The 20,020-nt window shown below is 44.5% G+C and overlaps 1 protein-coding gene across 1 annotated transcript in view; it reads left to right on the top strand.

Annotated features, from left to right (window-relative positions):
* LOC142312892 (uncharacterized) overlaps window positions 1–17,489 on the top strand; it is a 21,618-nt gene extending 4,129 nt beyond the window's left edge. The window contains exons 3-4 of the mRNA XM_075351878.1: window positions 6,221–7,035; window positions 17,454–17,489. Of these exons, the coding sequence (XP_075207993.1) occupies window positions 6,221–7,035; window positions 17,454–17,489 (851 nt within the window). The remainder of the gene's footprint in view (window positions 1–6,220; window positions 7,036–17,453) is intronic.
* The last annotated feature ends 2,531 nt before the right edge of the window (window positions 17,490–20,020 follow it).

Here is a 20,020-nt window from a genome sequence, read left to right as displayed (position 1 = left end):
CGTTTTTTTTGCCTGTAGGCAAAAAACCGCAAACCGCTTATGACCGGATCCTGTGGAATAAATGTGCAGCGCATGCAACCGTTATTTTACTGGATCCTTCTGCAGCGGGACACAGAATTTATCGGCCGGTACTGGAGTCAGCTGACTCCTGATCTCCCAGCCCGCACACGCTGCAATAGCTGCAGGTGGGCTCATTCACATGACCGTTCCGTTTGTCCTGGTCAGTTCCTGTTTTTTTGCGGACCCACGGACAGGACCATCTTTTCAATGTCTTTTGTGTAGGATCGGATGGCACACGGTAGCACTTTCATGTGCATCCGATCCTACAAAACAAAACACATCGGATGCCGTATGTCCGCTCCGTTATTATGGAACATGTCCTATTCTGTTCCGTAATAACGAACCGTGACTCAACACAAGTCAATGGGTCCGCAAAATTCCCGGAAGCAACACGGAAGCACTTCTTTGCCCACCTCTTGTCACATCACCTCTCGCTGTCGACCCGAGACTGTGACTAGTGGTGACATTACGGGCCGCTCGCGATACTTGGTTTGTGAAGGCGGCGGTCATTGAACTCAGTGACAGCGCTGCTGTCAGGAGTGCAGCGATCATCTCAGGTAATGTACCTCACTAACCTCCTGACAGCAGCACTCATCATGCCCTGCAATGACATGGGCTGACCTATTGATGTTGGCTCAGGTCACTGCACGGCTCTCCCAGCCAATAGAGAACATTCTGTTCTTCATTGACTGGGACATTGACTATGGTACGCTCAGCTGGAGGTCCGGCACTCAAGAGGGGCGGGCCAGCACTGAGGAGGGGTGGGGGGGATTTCTCTCCCTCTCTCCTACGTAGTCGGCTATTGTGATTCTCGCTCTTCACTTGCGGTACACCGATGTACCGCAAGCGCAGTGTGATTTTTCTCTCACCCCATACACTTGAATGGGTAAAAGAGAAAGAGTCTTGCATTACAATTGCAGCATGCTGCGATTATTTTCTCGGTCCAATTAGGGCTGAGAAAATAATTGCTCATGTGCGCTGACACACAGGCTAATATTGGTCCGAATGGAATGCAATGTTTTATCGCACTCCACTTGCACTGTTTTTCTCACCGTGTGGCTTAGACCTTACTTGTTCTGTGTCCCCCTGCATCCATCGTGTGCGGGCTGGAGTTCAGCTGAGTTCAGATCAGTTGACTCCAGTGCTGGACTAAACTCAGGTGACTTCGATGGATGCAGGGGGACACAGAACAAGTAATCGGCCGACACTGGAGCCATCTGATTACGTGTTCTGCTGGCGCTGTGGTCAGGAGTAGGGATGAATGAGCAGTAAAATGCTCTGGTGCTCGATGGGCGAAGCCTGTGTCGATTTTTTTTTTTTTTTTTTTTTTTTTTTTTTTTTTTTTTAAATTCATTAAAAATAATAATAAAAAAAAATCACATAATCCTAACCCTAGGGTTAGGGGTAAAAAAATGAAGTGTGGGCTCCCGCTGCATTTTCTATTGCTAAGGATTACCCAAGCAGCTACTGGCTGCTAACCCCCGCTGCTTGGTGTTACCTTCACTGGCAATGGAAATCCAGGGAGGCCTTTTTTTTTTTTATAAAGATTTTTGCCTAAAAACTTTTTAAAAAAATGACGTGGGCTTCGCCATATTTTTTGTGCGCTAGCCAGGTACAGCAGGCAGCTACGGGCTGCCCCCAACCCCCAGCTGCCTATTTGTACCCGGCTGGGAACCAAAAATATAGGGAAGCCCATTTTTTTTAAATTATTTCATGAAGTAATTTTAAAAAAAAATGACGTGGCCTTCGCTCATTTTTTTGTGTTCAGCCAGGCACAACTAGGCAGCTGGGGATTGGAATCCGCAGCACAGGTTGGCCCAAGCTTTCTGGGCCCCCCGCTGCGAATCGCAGTCCACAGCCGCCCCCGAAAATGGCGCTTTCATAGAAGCACCATCTTCTGGCCCTGTATCCAACTCTTCCAGTGGCCCTGGTGGCAGGTGGCACGCTGGGTAATAAGGGGTTAATACCAGCTATGTTTTACCAGCTGGTATAAAGCCCTAGATTCTTAATGTCAGGCCAAGTTTGACCTGGCCATTAAGAATCTCCAATAAAGGGTTAAAAAAAAAAAAAGACATCACACAGAGAAAAATACTTTATTAGAAATAAATACACAGACACAGTAGGGACTCCATGTTTATTACTCCCTCTCACTCTTCCACGATCTAGAGATTTCTGTACTGACCATGCCAGGAGAGAGAGAGGGAAAAGAGAGAGAGAGAGGGAAAAGAGAGAGAGAGAGAGGGAAGAGAGGGAGGGAAAAGAGAGAGGGAGGGAAAAGAGGGGGGAGAGGAGAGAGGGATAAGAGGGGGGCAGGGAAGAGGGGAGGGAGAGAAAAGAGGGGTCGGGGAAGAGAGTGGGGGGAGAGAAGAGAGGGGTGGAGAGAAGAGAGTGGGGAAAGAAGAGAGAGGGGGAGAGAGGTGCTCTGTTACCAACTGTCTCCACTCTGTGACTTGTGGTGCAGGTGACAGAGTGCAGACAGTTGGTCCCATGCAGCAGGACAGGTGGCAGAGCGGTGACATGCGCTGCTCTGACACATGCGGTGCTGCATGGGACCAGCCTGTCAGTGTCTTGCTGCGTCCTGTAGTGCTGCTTGGAGGAGCACATGATCACACAGCCCGACACCGCCCGCTCTCCTGACATCGCAGCAGAGCGGGCGGGTGGAGAGTGTGATCAGATACTTACGTGACAGGGGGGGATTTCAGCTGAAGATCCCCCCCTGTACTCCACCCTGGCGCCCCGTGCCTCACCATCTGCCCGACGCTCAGCCGTCTTCAGCGCTCCATACTGACGTCCTCCGGATCCTCCCCTTGATGCTGGGCTGTGACGTGCGGTTGTCACCGCCCACAGCCCTGTCACTAAATCTGAGTGGCTCCAGCCTCCTCTGACGTACCCGTCAAGTTTTAGAGCCCGGAACTTGTCGGGACGTAAGAGTATACTGGCGGCCACAGCTCCAGGGGGTCATGTGACAGGCACTGAGCGTGCAGGATAGCGCCGCTCAGTGCCAGAATTGGAAATAGATGCCAATGCAGAAAACGCCGATAATAGTAAGTGTAACTCCTAGAGAAAATAAAAAAAATGAGTGAACCACTCCTTTAAAGTGTGAAACAACTGAAAATATGTCTTATATTCTAGGTTCTTCAAAGTAGCCACCTTTTGCTTTCATTACTACTTTGCACACTTTTGGCATTCTCTTGATGAGCTTCAAGAGGTAGTAACCCAAATGGTCTTCCAACAGTTTTGAAGGAGTTCCCAGAGATGCTTAGCACTTGTTCACCTTTTTGCCTTCACTCTGTGGTCCAGCTCACCCCAAACCATCTCGATTGGTTTCAGGTCTGGTGACTGTGGAGGCCAGGTCATCTGGCGTAGCACCCCATCACTCTCCTTCTTAGTCAAATAGCCCTTACACAGCCTGGACGTGTGTTTGGGGTCATTGTCCTGTTGAAAAATAAATGATGGTCCAACTAATCGCAAACAGGATGGAATAGCATGCTGCTGCAAGATGCTGTGGTAGCCATGCTGGTTCAGTATGCCTTCAATCTTGAATAAATCCCCAACAGTGTCACCAGCAAAGCACCCCCACACCATCACACCTCCTCCTCCATGGTTCACGGTGGGAACCAGCCATGTGGAGTCCATCCGTTCACCTTTTCTACAAAGACACGGTCTTTGGATCCAAAGATCTGAAATTTGGACTCATCAGACCAAACACAGATTTCCACTGGTCTAATGTCCATTCCTTGTGTTCTTTAGCCCAACCAAGTCTCTTCTGCTTGTTGCCTGTCCTTAGCAGTGGTTTCCTAGCAGCTATTTTACCATGAAGGCCTGCTGCACAAAGTCTCCTCTTAACAGTTATTCTAGAGATGAGAAGCTGTGTCCAAACTTTTGGTCTGTACTGTATATATTGTACACAATATACAGTTGTATAAGAGTAAATAAATAATTTTAAAAAATGATGAAGCGCTCCATATTTTTGATTCTCAGCACACATAAAGCAGATGGCTACGGGCTGCCACCCCCATCTGCCTGGCTTTATCTTGGCTTGCAATCAAAATACGGGGAGGCCCTTTTTTCAAAAAAACGTTTTTGCCAAAAATAAATAAAAAGTGGCTTAGACTTCGCCATATTTTTTTATGCTAGCCAGGTACAGCAGGCAGGTATGGGCTGCCCCCAACTCCCAGCTGCCTATTTGTACCCGGCTGAGAACGAAAAATATAGGGAAGCCTTTTTTTTAATTATTTCATGAATTTCATGAAAAAATTTAAAAAAAACGACGTGGGCTTTGCCCAATTTTTGTGTCCAGCCAGGTACTACTAGGCAGCTGGGGATTGGAATCCACAGCGCAGGGTGGCCCAAGCTTTCTGGGCCCCCCTGCACTGCGAATTGCAGTCCGCAGTTGCCCCATAAAATGGCGCTTTTAAAGAGGTGCCGTCTGCTGGTGCTGTATCCAACTCTTCCAGTGGCCCTGGTAGCGGGTGGCACGCTGGGTAATAAGGGGTTAACACCAGCTTTGTTTTACCAGCTGGTATTAAGCCCGAGATTCTTAATGTCAGGAAAGTTTGACCCGGCCATTAAGAATCTCCAATAAAGGGTTCAAAAAAAGACATCACACAGAGAAAATATACTTTAATAGAATTAAATACACAGACACACTTAGGGACTCCATCTTTTTTAATCCCTCTCACCCCTCCACGATTCTAGTCTTCTGTCACCGATCTAGCTCTGCTATATCAGAATGCACAGGGGGGGGGGGGGTGGAAAAATGCTGCTGCTGCTCCCCGCGCTGTCTAATCACTCAATTAGTGATCAGAGGCTGCGGGTTGGTAAACGGTGACCTCACCGATGCCACTGTTGCCATCACCGCTGCCACTGTTGCCATAGTAACCTAACGAGCGGGTTACTATAGCAATGGTGATCTCTGATCACCTGATTCCCGGCGCCGCTATTCATCACCGGCTGTGGCAGCCAATCCCTGCATGTGGGCTGACTCTGTAAAGAGCGCCAACATGCAGGGAGGGGGGCCAGGCATGTGCCCGAGCATCTCGCCGGTATACGGCGGTCGCCAAATATACCGAGTACTGGAAGCTCGGGCGAGCACCGTCTACCGGCAAGCATGCTGACACTACAGGACCTTTGCATGACGTCATAGCCATGTGACCCAGTCTGTAGCCAATGAGATAATACAACATGCCCACGTGACTGATCACATGGCTATGACGTCACAAAAGGTCCTTTGGTTACCGGGAGGACACAGCGATGATCGTACTCGGAAGCGGTGGGAGACAGAGTACAGGACGCGTCGCGGAACCTGTAAGTATAATGACAATGTTTATTGTTGAGTGTATTCTTTATTTTACAGCCCCCCTTTCCCGCCCCATCCCATAACTGTCAATACCAATATCGGTGATCGGACGCAAGATCGTGTTATCTTGATCCCGATCTCGATCTTTACAAAATAATCGGACGAGTCTCCCCAATCCCGACCATCGGGAGGATCGCCTATGGCTACTCTTAAGACTGCTTTACACGCAGCGACATCGCTAGCGATGTCGCTAGCGTTTGCACCGCCCCCGTCGTTTGTGCGTCACGGGCAAATCGTTGCCCGTGGCGCACATTATCGCTAGGATGCGTTAAACTTACCGTCCTAACGACTTCGCTGTGGCCGGCGAACAACCTCTTTTCTAAGGGGGAGGTTCGTGCAGAGTCACAGCAACGTCACACAGCGGGCCACCAATAGAAGCTTAGGGGCGGAGAGCAGCCGAATGAACGTCACGCCCACCTTGTTGCCGGAGGATGCAGGAATGCTGTTGTTCATCGTTCCCGGGGTGTCACACATAGCGATGTGTGCTGCCTCAGGAACGACGAACAACCTGCTTCCAGAACGAGCAATGATCTTTTGAAAATGAACGACGTGTCAACGATCAATGATTAGGTGAGTATTTCTGATCGTTAATGCGCGTTCGTAGGTGTCACACGCAACAACGTCGCTAACGATGCCGGATGTGCCTCACGAATTCTGTGACCCCGACGACATATCATTAGATATGTCGAAATTGGACAACAGATTCAGAATACATTTTTTCCTAATTTAATTTCTGATATTATGGTTTAAAAAAAATGTACTCTCAAGATAATATCATTAAAACATTCTGTTTATTTTTAGCAGATGACTGTATTGGGAGTTCAGATGGAAATCTATTATCTTCAGAATGTAAAACAGATGATGAAAGTATCACACATGATGCATATGAAGAGCATACTGTTGTCCCAGATATACCTCCAGTCCTTCCTCGGAAAGTTTTAACATCTGATCTTTTCAAACAAGACCAAAATTCCGATTTATCACAGATTTGTAAGCAAAATAAAAGTTACAGAAGGGATGTGGAACTTGAAACGGCTTCTACAAGGGAGAAACCATTTTCATGCCCAGAATGTAAAAAATGTTTTACTCAGAAGATACTCAATCAGAATCTTATTGAGCATCAAAGAATTCACACAGGGGAGAAGCCATTTTCATGTTCAGAATGTGAGAAATGTTTTATTCAGAAATCAAATCTTGTTATGCATAAAAAAAATCATACAGGGGCGAACCCATTTTTATGCTTGGAATGTGGTAAATGTTTTACTAGGAAATCAAGTCTTGTTGACCATGGAAAACGTCACACAGGGGAGAAGCCATTTTCATGTTCAGAGTGTGGGAAATGTTTTAATTTCAAATCAGATCTTGTTAAGCATCAGAGATGTCACACAGGGGAGAAGCCATTTTTATGTTCAGAATGTGGGAAATGTTTTATTCAGAAATCAGCTTTTGTTATGCATCAAAGATCTCATACAGGGGAGAAACCATTTTCATGTTCAGAATGTGGAAAATGTTTTATTCAGAAATCACACCTTGTTAGGCATCAAAGATATCACACAGGGGAGAAGCCATTTTCATGTTCAGAATGTGGGAAATGTTTTATTCAGAAATCACACCTTGTTATGCATCAAAGATCTCATACAGGGGAGAAACCATTTTCATGTTCAGAATGTGGTAAATGTTTTATTCGGAAATCAGATCTTGTTCCGCATCAAAGATCTCACACCGGTGAGAAGCCATTTTCATGTTCAGAGTGTGGGAAATGTTTTAATTTGAAATCAGAACTTGTTGTGCATCAAAGATGTCACACTGGGGAGAAGCCATTTTCATGTTCAGAGTGTGGGAAAGGTTTTATTCAGAAATCAGATCTTGTTGTGCATCAAAGATGTCACACCGGGGAGAAGCCATTTTCATGTTCAGAGTGTGGGAAATGTTTTATTCGGAAATCAAAACTTGTTCAGCATCAAAGATCTCATACTGGGGAGAAGCCATTTTCATGTTCAGAGTGTGGGAAATGTTTTAATTGGAAATCAGAACTTGTTGTGCATCAAAGATGTCACACCGGGGAGAAGCCATTTTCATGTTCAGAGTGTGGGAAATGTTTTATTCGGAAATCAAAACTTGTTCAGCATCAAAGATCTCACACTGGGGAGAAGCCATTTTCATGTTTAGAGTGTGGGAAATGTTTTTATTGGAAATCAGAACTTCTTGTGCATCAAAGATGTCACACAGGGGAGAAGCCATTTTCATGTTCGGAGTGTGGGAAATGTTTTAATTGGAAATCAAAACTTGTTCAGCATCAAAAATTTCACACAGGGGAGAAGCCATTTTCATGTTCAGAATGTGGGAAATGTTTTATTCGGAAATCAGATCTTGTTGTGCATCAAAGATGTCACACCGGGGAGAAGCCATTTTCATGTTCAGAGTGTGGGAAATGTTTTATTCAGAAATCAAAACTTGTTCAGCATCAAAGATCTCACAGTGGGGAGAAGCCATTTTCATGTTCAGAATGTGGGAAATGTTTTAATTGGAAATCAGAACTTGTTGTGCATCAAAGATGTCACACCGGGGAGAAGCCATTTTCATGCCCAGAATGTGGAAAATGTTTTAATTGGAAATCAGGTCTTGTTCACCATCAAAAAAATCACACAAAATAAACCATTTTTATGTTCTGAATGTGGAAAATGTAATTCTCAGAAATCACATCTTGTTAAACATGTGAAGAAGCCGCACAGGGAAGGAACCTTTTTCATGTTGTGAAAAATTGAAATGTTTAACTGGTAAATGAAGTCTTGCCCACATCAGAAAACAAACAGAGCAGAGCAGCCATTTTTGCTTTCAGAATTTGCCAAATGTTTTTATCATTAATTAGGTCCTGTTGTCAGATGAGTCACACAGAGAAGCCATCATGATGTATCCTAATTTAAAGGGTTTTATCCTAAAATAAGCTACAGTTCCTTAAGTAAGACTTTGTGAGGAAAAAAACCATTTTCTTTCTTTTTAGAAATTATTGTATTTTTTTGACCATAAGACATACCTAAGTTTTGAAGGAGGAATATAGGGAAAAAATTAACGCAAAAAATGTGGTCATGAAGCACTGTTATGGGTAGGATCTGCTGCTGACACTGTTACGGAGATAAAATCCCCCAATCCTGTACTAATGTCCCCCCATACTGGGCCCCTTCAAGGTATATGTGTCTCCCATACTCGTATATATGTCTTTCATCCTGGTATATATGTTGCCTATCTTTATCACATACTAGTATATATGATCCCCATCCTGGTATATATGGCTCTTTTTCTAGTACATATGTCCCCATCCTTGTAAATATGACCCTCATCTCAGGCCCATTCGTGTATATATTTCCCCATCACGCTGCACACATAAGAAAATAAATGATTATACTCACCATCCCTCCGCTCGCCCGGTGCATGGTGTTCTCTTCTGATGCTGGCAAGTGACTTTAGCATGTAAACGGCGCAGCGCATGACATTGCTGCCATGTGCCCCCAGTTACACGCAGACATCAGCTCGCAGAATATTCATTGCTCCCCACAGCCAGGATTTTGGGCTTGGGGAGCAGTCAATATTCATTCTCTAATAAACACACGTGATCGCCCAGCTACAGCAGTAAGCCAGCGGCTGGGTAGTCATGTGTACCCAATATTAAAGAGAATGAATATTCACTGCTCCCCACGCAAATAATACCGCCCACCTCTTGGTTAGCGCTGCCTTCATTGTCTAGAGGTGGGCGGGATTATGGTGTGGGGAGCAGTGAATATTCATTTTCTTTTTTAGCTGACACACTGATAGCCCTTTTGAGAGCCTTTAGGAATATTTTTGAATAGTTTTGATACTGGATTATATTTAGATAATTCACTAATTTCAGGTTTCCCACTGCTTTATTTACTAAAAAGTGCAGCCCCAGATTGGAGATAGGAACTCTGACGTATATGACATTGTATATAATTGCATTTCAAATCTTGTTGTTTTGTCAATAAATGCTTGTAAAATATACTGTATATTGTTCATGCCTAGCTTTCTCTAGTGTCTAGATGTGATGATTTTGCCTGTAAACCTCTTGAGTTGGCGCAGACCTGTAGGCATTTCACACAAAATTAGTGAGGGGAGACTTGAATCACACTGCATCCTAAATATGTGGAAGTTATAAGGCTACGTGCCCACGGGACTCTGTATCCGCAGATTTTTCTGCAGCTAAATCCGCAGCATTCCCCCGGAATCCGCACCTTTCCATTGGTGCGGATTTCGTTGCGGATTTTGCGTTTTTTGACATTCAATTGAATGGGCAAAATCTGCAGGTAAATCCGCAAGAATAATTGACATGCTGCAGATTTTTCCGCAGTGAAATCCGCAGTATTTCCGCTGCGGAAAAATCCGCACCGTGGACACAGCAATTCCCAAATGCCATAGAAAGGGCTGGGGAGTAGCTGTGCTGCAGATTTCTGAAAAATCCGCGGCAAAATCCGCGCATTTTCCGCAGCGTGGGCACATAGCCTTAAGACACTCTGGTCCCAAATCATCAAAGCATTTATGTAAAAAAAATTGTCACAAAAGCTCTGAAAAGTCTCAAAAATTCAGAAAGTTGAGTCAACATTTGGTGGCTTTTGGCATTTTCCAAAATTGGCAGAACTTGGGTGGGACGGGGGCGTGACAGCACAGCTACTTTAATTCATGACAAGCTGTGGCGTTCCCTTTGCCAGAAATCTCACTCCAGTCCCTGAAGGAAGTAATATTTCTAGCATGGTACAAGAAGGCACATACCACTCGTCAAACGCTCCGGATTCATGAAGAGGCATGCACCACTTAATCAAGAGTGGCTCCCGGATAAATTGGGCTCTTAACACGAAGTCCTAAAAATTTTGAGCTCCCCCCTGAAGTCCCGAAAGAAGGTCAATTGACCCTTAGTCCAAACTGAATAGAACTAAGTAGAAACTAAATGGCTAAACTCAATGGAAAACAACAACCTCCTGTGGTGCGACAGTAAGGGTACCGTCACACTTTAGCGCTGCTCCAGTGATCCCATCAGCGATATGACCTGGTCAGGATCGCTGGTACGTCGCTACATGGTCGCTGGTGAGCTGTCAATCAGGCAGATCTCACCAGCGACCAGTGACCAGCCCCCAGCCAGCAGCGACGCGTGGAAGCGACGCTGCACTTGGTAACTAAGGTAAATATCGGGTAATGAAGTGCTTGGTTACCCGATATTTATTTACCTTTGTACTCCCTGCACTCCTATCCAGAGTACACATCGGGTTAATAAGCAAACCTCTGTGCTTATTTACCCGATCTGTACTCCAGCTACGTGTGCAGGAAGCCGGCACTGGCAGCCTGAGAGCGACGGACGCTAGTAACCAAGGTAAATATCGGGTAGCCAAGAAAGGGCTTCCCTTGGTTACCCGATATTTACCTTGGTTACAGCTTACCGCAGGCTGCCAGACGCCGGCTCCCTGCACATTCAGATCGTTGCTTTCTCGCTGTCACACACAGCGATGTGTGCTTCACAGCGGGAGAGCAACGTCAAAAAAAATGAACCAGCACTGTGTGTAACGAGCAGCGATCTCACAGCAGGGGCCAGATCGCTGCTCAGTGTCACACAGAGCGAGATCGCTAATGAGGTCACTGCTGCGTCACAAAAACCGTGACTCAGCAGCGATCTCGCTATGCGAGAAGTACCCCTAATGGCCTTAATTACAGAACAAAAAACGGTGATTATAGGGTGTTAGCTAAAATCCTTCAGGTCATTCGACCAGTCTCTGGATTCCAAAGGTAGAAATGTTAAATGACCCCTCTCTGGAACTTCTAGTGTTAATGTTATAAAAATGATCTTTTTATAAAGGATAATTGTTGTAATATATAAAATCCTTTAGTTTTTTTGTCTGATATCCAAGGGATTTTTTTTTTGTGGGGCTACCCACAAATAGAGATAAGTGCACCCATTGAAGTTCGGGTTCAGCTTTCAGTCGGACTTTAGATAACGTTCAGATCGGGAACCGGACTTGTCATGAACCCCATTGGAAGTCACTCGTTGGGCAGCTCGGGTCTACGCCCACATTCAACCGGCAATAAACAGAGCATTTAGTATCTTGTGAGGGAGGACAGAGTTTTCTCCTTGTGCACAATACATTCTATAGCAATTTTTTTACCTCCCCGTGAAAGCCATTCAAACACTGCAAGCGACTCGCACTTGGCCGAGCACTGAGTGTACCCGAGCACAGCGATGCTAGATCAAGTGGTTAGGATAAATAAAGCACCCGAACTCCGAACTCTAAAACTGATTTTTTTTTTTATAAAGTCTGTATTTGGTACAAACACTGAACTTTACTATTTAGGTTCACTCGTCTCTGCCCACAAACCTTTATTACAGTTTAAATTATGGGTGTAGAAGAGACCAGAAAAAGGGGTCTATCTCTTTGTGAAAAGCAAGTAACATTTATGATACATACAGTTAGGTCCAGAAATATTTGGACAGTGACACAATTTTCGCGAGTTGCGCTCTGCATGCCACCACATTGGATTTGAAATGAAACCTCTACAACAGAATTCAATTGCAGATTGTAACGTTTAATTTGAAGGTTTGAACAAAAATATCTGATAGAAATTGTAGGAATTGTACACATTTCTTTACAAACACTCCACATTTTAGGAGGTCAAAAGTAATTGGACAAATAAACCAAACCCAAACAAAATATTTTTATTTTCAATATTTTGTTGCGAATCCTTTGGAGGCAATCACTGCCTTAAGTCTGGAACCCATGGACATCACCCAACGCTGGGTTTCCTCCTTCTTAATGCTTTGCCAGGCCTTTACAGCCGCAGCCTTCAGGTCTTGCTTGTTTGTGGGTCTTTCCGTCTTAAGTCTGGATTTGAGCAAGTGAAATGCATACTCAATTGGGTTAAGATCTGGTGATTGACTTGGCCATTGCAGAATGTTCCACTTTTTTGCACTCATGAACTCCTGGGTAGCTTTGGCTGTATGCTTGGGGGTCATTGTCCATCTGTACTATGAAGCGCCGTCCGATCAACTTTGCGGCATTTGGCTGAATCTGGCCTGAAAGTATATCCCGGTACACTTCAGAATTCATCCGGCTACTCTTGTCTGCTGTTATGTCATCAATAAACACAAGTGACCCAGTGCCATTGAAAGCCATGCATGCCCATGCCATCACGTTGCCTCCACCATGTTTTACAGAGGATGTGGTGTGCCTTGGATCATGTGCCGTTCCCTTTCTTCTCCAAACTTTTTTCTTCCCATCATTCTGGTACAGGTTGATCTTTGTCTCATCTGTCCATAGAATACTTTTCCAGAACTGAGCTGGCTTCATGAGGTGTTTTTCAGCAAATTTAACTCTGGCCTGTCTATTTTTGGAATTGATGAATGGTTTGCATCTAGATGTGAACCCTTTGTATTTACTTTCATGGAATCTTCTCTTTACTGTTGACTTAGAGACAGATACACCTACTTCACTGAGAGTGTTCTGGACTTCAGTTGATGTTGTGAACGGGTTCTTCTTCACCAAAGAAAGTATGCGGCGATCATCCACCACTGTTGTCATCCGTGGACGCCCAGGCCTTTTTGAGTTCCCAAGCTCACCAGTCAATTCCTTTTTTCTCAGAATGTACCCGACTGTTGATTTTGCTACTCCAAGCATGTCTGCTATCTCTCTGATGGATTTTTTCTTTTTTTTTCAGCCTCAGGATGTTCTGCTTCACCTCAATTGAGAGTTCCTTAGACCGCATGTTGTCTGGTCACAGCAACAGCTTCCAAATGCAAAACCACATACCTGTAATCAACCCCAGACCTTTTAACTACTTCATTGATCACAGGTTAACGAGGGAGACGCCTTCAGAGTTAATTGCAGCCCTTAGAGTCTCTTGTCCAATTACTTTTGGTCCCTTTAAAAAGAGGAGGCTATGCATTACAGAGCTATGATTCCTAAACCCTTTCTCCGATTTGGATGTGAAAACTCTCTTATTGCAGCTGGGAGTGTGCACTTTCAGCCCATATTATATATATAATTGTATTTCTGAACATGTTTTTGTAAACAGCTAAAATAACAAAACTTGTGTCACTGTCCAAATATTTCTGGACCTAACTGTATGCTGGGGATTTGTGAATTTTCTGGGATTCTGTCACTAAGTGTTTACCCCCTAATTAAAAATCAGAATAATATAAAGACAGTGTCATATTAGGTACAGGGAAGTACCAAGTGAATGGCGAAAGAGAAACCCTGTGTGTAGCAAATGGGGAGATGGTGACCTCTGATCAAGCCTACCGCTGGGCCCTGGGTTCCCTCACCACCTTAGATAGGTTCCACATCTATGAGCAGAGCTGGATACCTGACCCTAGGCTGACCATGATCTGGACCCTAGGTAGGGATCGGATGGGATGAGCTCTTCGTCAACCCCACAAGGCACTAAAGGACACACAGGGATAACAAACAAGGGGAAACAATATACAACTTATCTCTAGACGACTCAGAAGTTCGGTAAAGAGCAACAATGCTCCTACTGGTATGTACAAGCCGCCTGCTTGCATCCAGAGCTTGTGAAAGAACTGAATATCACCAGCACAAGTTCAGGGAAAATGAGAGTATTTAAACCCAATTGGAAATAAAGATTATAATCTTTATTTCCAATTGGGTTTAAATACTGGAGCTCCGCTGGGTCTTAAAGAAAAAAGGATGAAAAACCAGCAGAGGAGATACCAGTACACTGAATACTAACAGTAGAAATAATAGAAAGTCAGGAAGTATTTTGCGCAGCTAAATGCTGTGACCTTCTATTGTTGGACACCGCAGGACTGTCTGTTACCCGTGACAGACTGTGACTCTGATTCCAATGATGTGTCATTTACTGCTTGCTGCAGTTTTGATAAAAATTACTGTATTATCGCTAGGGGTTTATCACTACAGAGCTAGTAAAACTGCTGCCATGTACCCTCCATCTCCATTAGCTCTGTATAACCCGGCTCCCCCACCTGATTGGCAGCTTGTTCTCAATGCTCATTCTACACAGCTGCAAATCAGTGGTGTGGGTGGGGTTATACACAGGAGCATTTTGAGAACTGGTAGATCTTATGCAGATAAAACTATTTATCAAAACTTCAGAAAGCAGCCAAGTAAGTGACACATTGCTGGAATCTGGGTCTTTTGCTTATACAGGTCGATTGGACACATGTTAGAGGTAGCTTTATTCCTCTTAATCTAAAAACCACATCCCGAAGCCATACACTATTAATTTTAGATATTTAATCTGAAAAGTAGGCAGTGTTTATAAACATAAAAGATGTTACAAAGGTAAACAAAACAATACAGCATATACAATTACATGAAAGGGAATAACGAGAGCAAATAAATGAACCTGGATCACACACATACAGTCATATGAAAAAGTTTGGGCACCCCTATTAATGTTAACCTTTTTTCTTTATAACAATTTGGGTTTTTGAAACCGCTATTTCAGTTTCATATATCTAATAAATGATGGACTCAGTAATATTTCTGAATTGAAATGAGGTTTATTGTACTAACAGAAAATGTGCAATCTGCATTTAAACTAAATTTGACAGGTGCATAAGTATGGGCACCCTTATCAATTTCTTGTTTTGAACACTTCAAAGTACTTTTTACTGACTTACTGAAGCACTAAATTGGTTTTGTAACCTCATTGAGCTTTGAACTTCATAGGCAGGTGTATCCAATCATGAGAAAAGGTATTTAAGGTGGCCACTTGTAAGTTGTTCTCCTATTTGAATCTCCTATGAAGAGTGGCATGATGGGCTCCTCAAAACAACTCTCAAATGATCTGAAAACAAAGATTATTCAACATAGTTGTTCACGGGAAGGATACAAAAAGTTGTCTCAGAGATTTAAACTGTCAGTTTCCACTGTGAGGAACATAGTAAGGAAATGAAAGAACACAGGTACAGTTCTTGTTAAGCCCAGAAGTGTCAGGCCAAGAAAAATATCAGAAAGGCAGAGAAGAAGAACAGTGAGAACAGTCAAGGACAATCCACAGACCACCTCCAAAGACCTGCAGCATCATCTTGCTGCAGATGGTGTCACTGTGCATTGGTCAACAATACAGCGCATGTTGCACAAGGAGAAGCTGTATGGGAGAGTGATGCGAATGCAAGCACGCCACAAACAGAGATGCCCGAGGTATGCAAAAGCACATTTGGACAAGCCAGTTACATTTTGGACGAAGGTCCTGTGGACTGATGAAACAAAGATTGAGTTGTTTGGTCATACAAAAAGGCGTTATGCATGGAGGCAAAAAAACACGGCATTCCAAGAAAAGCACTTGCTACCCACAGCAAAATTTGGTGGAGGTTCCATCATGCTTTGTGGCTGTGTGGCCAATGTCGGCACTGGGAATCTTGTTAAAGTTGAGGGTCGCATGGATTCAACTCAGTATCAGCAGATTCTTGACAATAATGTGGAAGAATCAGTGACGAAGTTGAAGTTACGCAGGGGATGGATATTTCAGCAAGACAATGATCCAAAACACCGCTCCAAATCTACTCAGGCATTCATGCAGAGGAACAATTACAATGTTCTGGAATGGCCATCCCAGTCCCCAGACCTGAATATCATTGAAAATCTGTGGGATGATGTGAAGCGTGCTGTCCATGCTTGGCGACCATCAAACTTAACTGAACTGGAATTGTTTTGTAAACAGGAATGGTCAAATATACCTTCATCCAGGATCCAGGAACTCATTAAAAGCTACATGAAGCGACTAGAGGCTGTTATTTTTGCAAAAGGAGGATCTACAAAATATTAATGTCACTTTTATGTTGAGGTGCCCATACTTATGCACCTGTCAAATTTCGTTTAAATGCAGATGGCACATTTTCTGTTAGTACAATAAACCTTATTTCAATTCAATAATATTAGTGAGTCCATCAGTTATTAGATATATGAAACTGAAATAGCCGTTGCAAAAACCCAAATTGTTATAAAGAAAAAAGGTTAACATTAATAGGTGTGCCCAAACTTTTCCATATAACTGTAGATTCAGATTTATAGAAAGAAGGACTCCAATGGAATGTGGAACAATCCTATACAGCAATGTTGTATGAGGATCATTATTGGCATTAGCATTTTATTAACACAAGTTACACCCACATCCTTCCCCTCTGGTGACACATAACACAGCTGGATGGCAGGATGTGTCTAATGCTTGCTTTACACGGGACGACCGATCGTGCAATTTCACGATCGATCGTACCCGCCCCCGTCGTTTGTGCGCAAAGGGCAATTGATTGCCCGTGGCGCACAAAGTCGTTAACCCCCCGTTACACGTACTTACCTCCTGTGCGACGTCGCTGAGGGCGGCGAACATCCACTTCCTGGAGTGGGAGGGATGTTCGGCGTCACTGCGACATCACATGGCCGCTGGCCAATAGAAGCGGAGGGGCGGAGATGAGCGGGATGTAAACATCCCGCCCACCTCCTTCCTTCCGCATAGCCGACGGGAGCCGCGGGACGCAGGTAAGCTGCTATTCATCGTTCCTGTGGTGTCACACGGAGCGACGTGTGCTGCCAAGGGAACGATGAACAACCGGCGCAAAGTAAAATAAACGATTTTATGAAACCTAGCAACCAGTACACGACTCACAATTTGTGAGCGATACTGTGTCGCTAGGAGGTGTCACACAGGCCGACGTCTCAAGAGATGCCAGAGGGGCGTCACAAAAACCGTGACCCCGACGATCTATCGCACGATAGATCGTCTGGTGTAAAGCAGGCATAAATCTTAGAAAATTATGAGATTCCCAACTTTTACAATATTGTTGCCACTGAATGTCCCAGGCAGAAGATATTACTGTCATCTTTCCTATCATGATTTTATCTGTTCATAGATAGGAGACATTGCATAGATATTTTCATCTCTCTGGCCAATCTCCATTTGGTGGGACCCTGGTCATCACCCAATGATGCAGAACAATGCTTTGCATTCTCTGTTTTATCACAAATTTGTAATTAATGACTTTTCTATTATATCAATGCAGTTCATAAAACCTTCATTCATATTTTCTATATTGTGAAACAAAGGATTTTAATTTATCTGCTATTTTTCTGTTCAAGTGGTGCTCTTATCTCTACCGATCATAAATCTGTGCTTTTCTGCATTCTTGTGCATTCAAGCTGAGATTGGCCTCACATCTGCTAGAGGATTCTCTTTAATTACTTGTTTCCAAAGGAGGGGGTCAGCTTTATAGCTGGCCCCATTTATAGGCTACTTTATGGATTTTATCATTTCTATATGACACAGGACTACATGTTAATACATCTTTTTCCAAAATTGAGCTTTTAACCCTTTGAAAGCCAGGGTCATTTTTTTGACACTTTCCTGGACTTGGTGCTTAAACAGTTTAATAAAATCAGAAATATTACTGTTATGATTCTCGTATGACTTTGCTTGTGAAGAGCCATTGTATGTGTTTAGTTTCCTGCTGTCTGCATTCTCCAGGGTTAGGCCCAATGGAAGGACCCTATTCTGTTGTGCCTCGTTCCAGGAGTCACGCTGCCTTATCTTGGAACTGTTTTCCTTGGTACGCCACCAGTGAATAGTTCCTGCTCTGCAGTGTGCACTTCTGGTCCATGTGAGTCTGTTCTGATGCTGCCCGCTACCTAGTACTCCTTTCCCTGACCTCCGTCCTTTCCGTCTTGCCTTACCTCCCTGTCTCCCTAACCCGCTCTCTGCTTTGTTATCCTGTCTCCACTCCCTCTATACTTACTTGTCTTCTCGGTTTACGACCCAGCTTGCTATCTCACTACTGCTCTGCTCCCCTCTGGCTCCTGACGATACCTCCTGACTTTCTGACCCTCCGCTCTCACTTGACTCCGGCTCCACTTATCCTTCTCTACCTACGTGACTGCCCAGGACTGACTTACGGCTTGCTCGACCATTCTATTGCATCTTTCTGCGGATGCTAGTGACCTCTAGTGGGCTTCAAATATGAAAAAGAAATACAAAAGTTACAAAGTTTAGTGCCGAAGAAAAGCTGCTCCTGTCCTTGTAACAAAACGAGCTTGAGCAAGGAGGAGCACATTCAGATAAGAGCAAATGTCCGAAGGATTATCCACAGAAGAAGAAAAAGTGGCTCCACTCCAAGGTCCATAAAAATGGATTTATTAATACAAAAAGATGTACATAAAAAAGGCAGTGGTGGAGCTGGGTACAAACTCCTCCTGAGGATAGGTAGCATGTTGGCATCTAAAACCATCTTGGCTTTGAGCAGTTTGTGGCTTTCTTGATCTCGCTATGCTTGGGGCCTCGCTTGATTTAGGATAAATGGCAGCTTGGATTTTACCTTTCCACAGAGAGTTTCCTTCTCCTTACCAGACACCGTCACTAAAGGATAGAAGTAGCCCACCGCCTCCAGCATTCATACACCTCTCCCACCAATACTCAGTCTTCACCTCCTGAGTAGGGCTGAGCGGATCTGCGCGGTTTCAACGATATTAGGGTGCCGGACCCAGGCACGGGATTCTGGGTGCACGATCCGGATGCGGCAATTAAGTAAAAATAAAGAAAAGAAGAAATAAGTGAGAGTTTCATACTTACCGAGACTCGGTATCATGGCGGCACACTGCTTCCAGGTCACGCATTCCTGCACTGTGCATCGCATACACGCAACTTTCCATGTTTGCCCCGCCCACCGGCCATCCTCTCATCTGTGATTGGTTCCAGGCTGACGCGCCTCCCAGCCTGTGACAGTCATCGCTTATCGCGGCTCAGTAATAGGCTACACTCAGGGCTGGCAGTCTTCTCTATGGCTGCTTGCTCTGAGATGTAGTGGAGCTGGGTGTGTCATCGTGGACCTCGTGTGGATTACACCGGAGCTGGAGGCCTGTGTTGGGGGTTAATAAAGTGGTGAAGGAGAGTGCGTGTTTTGTATTTTATTCCAAATAAAGGATTTTTCTCTTTGTGTGTGTTTATTTACTGTTATTTACAGGTTTGTGATGCAGGTATCTCATAGAAGCCTGTGCCATCAGAAACCTAGGGCTTAGTAGCAGCTGTGCGCTGCTATTAACCTCTCATTACCATGATTGCCACCGTACCAGGGCAATGGGAAGGGCCAGTAATGTACCAGGATTGTAACATCTAATAGATGTGGCAATACCGGGCAGCTGTGGGCTGAGAATACCAGCCCCCAGCCGGCATTATCATAGCTGGGGATGAAAATTAGGTGTGACCACACGTCGGGGTTTTTTTTTTAAATTATTTATTTAATTTAAAAAAAAAAAAAAAAAGCCGCATGCGTTTTCTCTTAAGCTGCAGTAACACTTGCGAGGGACTCTCGCGAGTCTGACAATTGAATGCATTTGTTTCTAGGTACATGCACGCTCATACTCAGAGAACGGCAGGCTGTGCCGAGTGATGTTATGCCTGGCAGACCCCCAGGAGTCTAACAGCGCATCACCGGCACAGCAGCACTCTTCTGACAGGAGCGTGCATGTGTTTCTAGGTACCTGCACACTCATGTTCAGAGAACGGCAGGCTGTGCCGGGTGATGTCATGCCTCTCAGGGTGATGCCTCTCAGGGTGATGCTTGAGGGTTATGCCTCGCGA

Source organism: Anomaloglossus baeobatrachus, chromosome 5, assembly GCF_048569485.1.
Source record: "Anomaloglossus baeobatrachus isolate aAnoBae1 chromosome 5, aAnoBae1.hap1, whole genome shotgun sequence".
NCBI classification, from domain to species: domain Eukaryota; kingdom Metazoa; phylum Chordata; class Amphibia; order Anura; family Aromobatidae; genus Anomaloglossus; species Anomaloglossus baeobatrachus.
The sequence above is the reverse complement of the archived record's forward strand: the minus strand, read 5'-3'. Positions and strand labels throughout refer to the sequence as shown.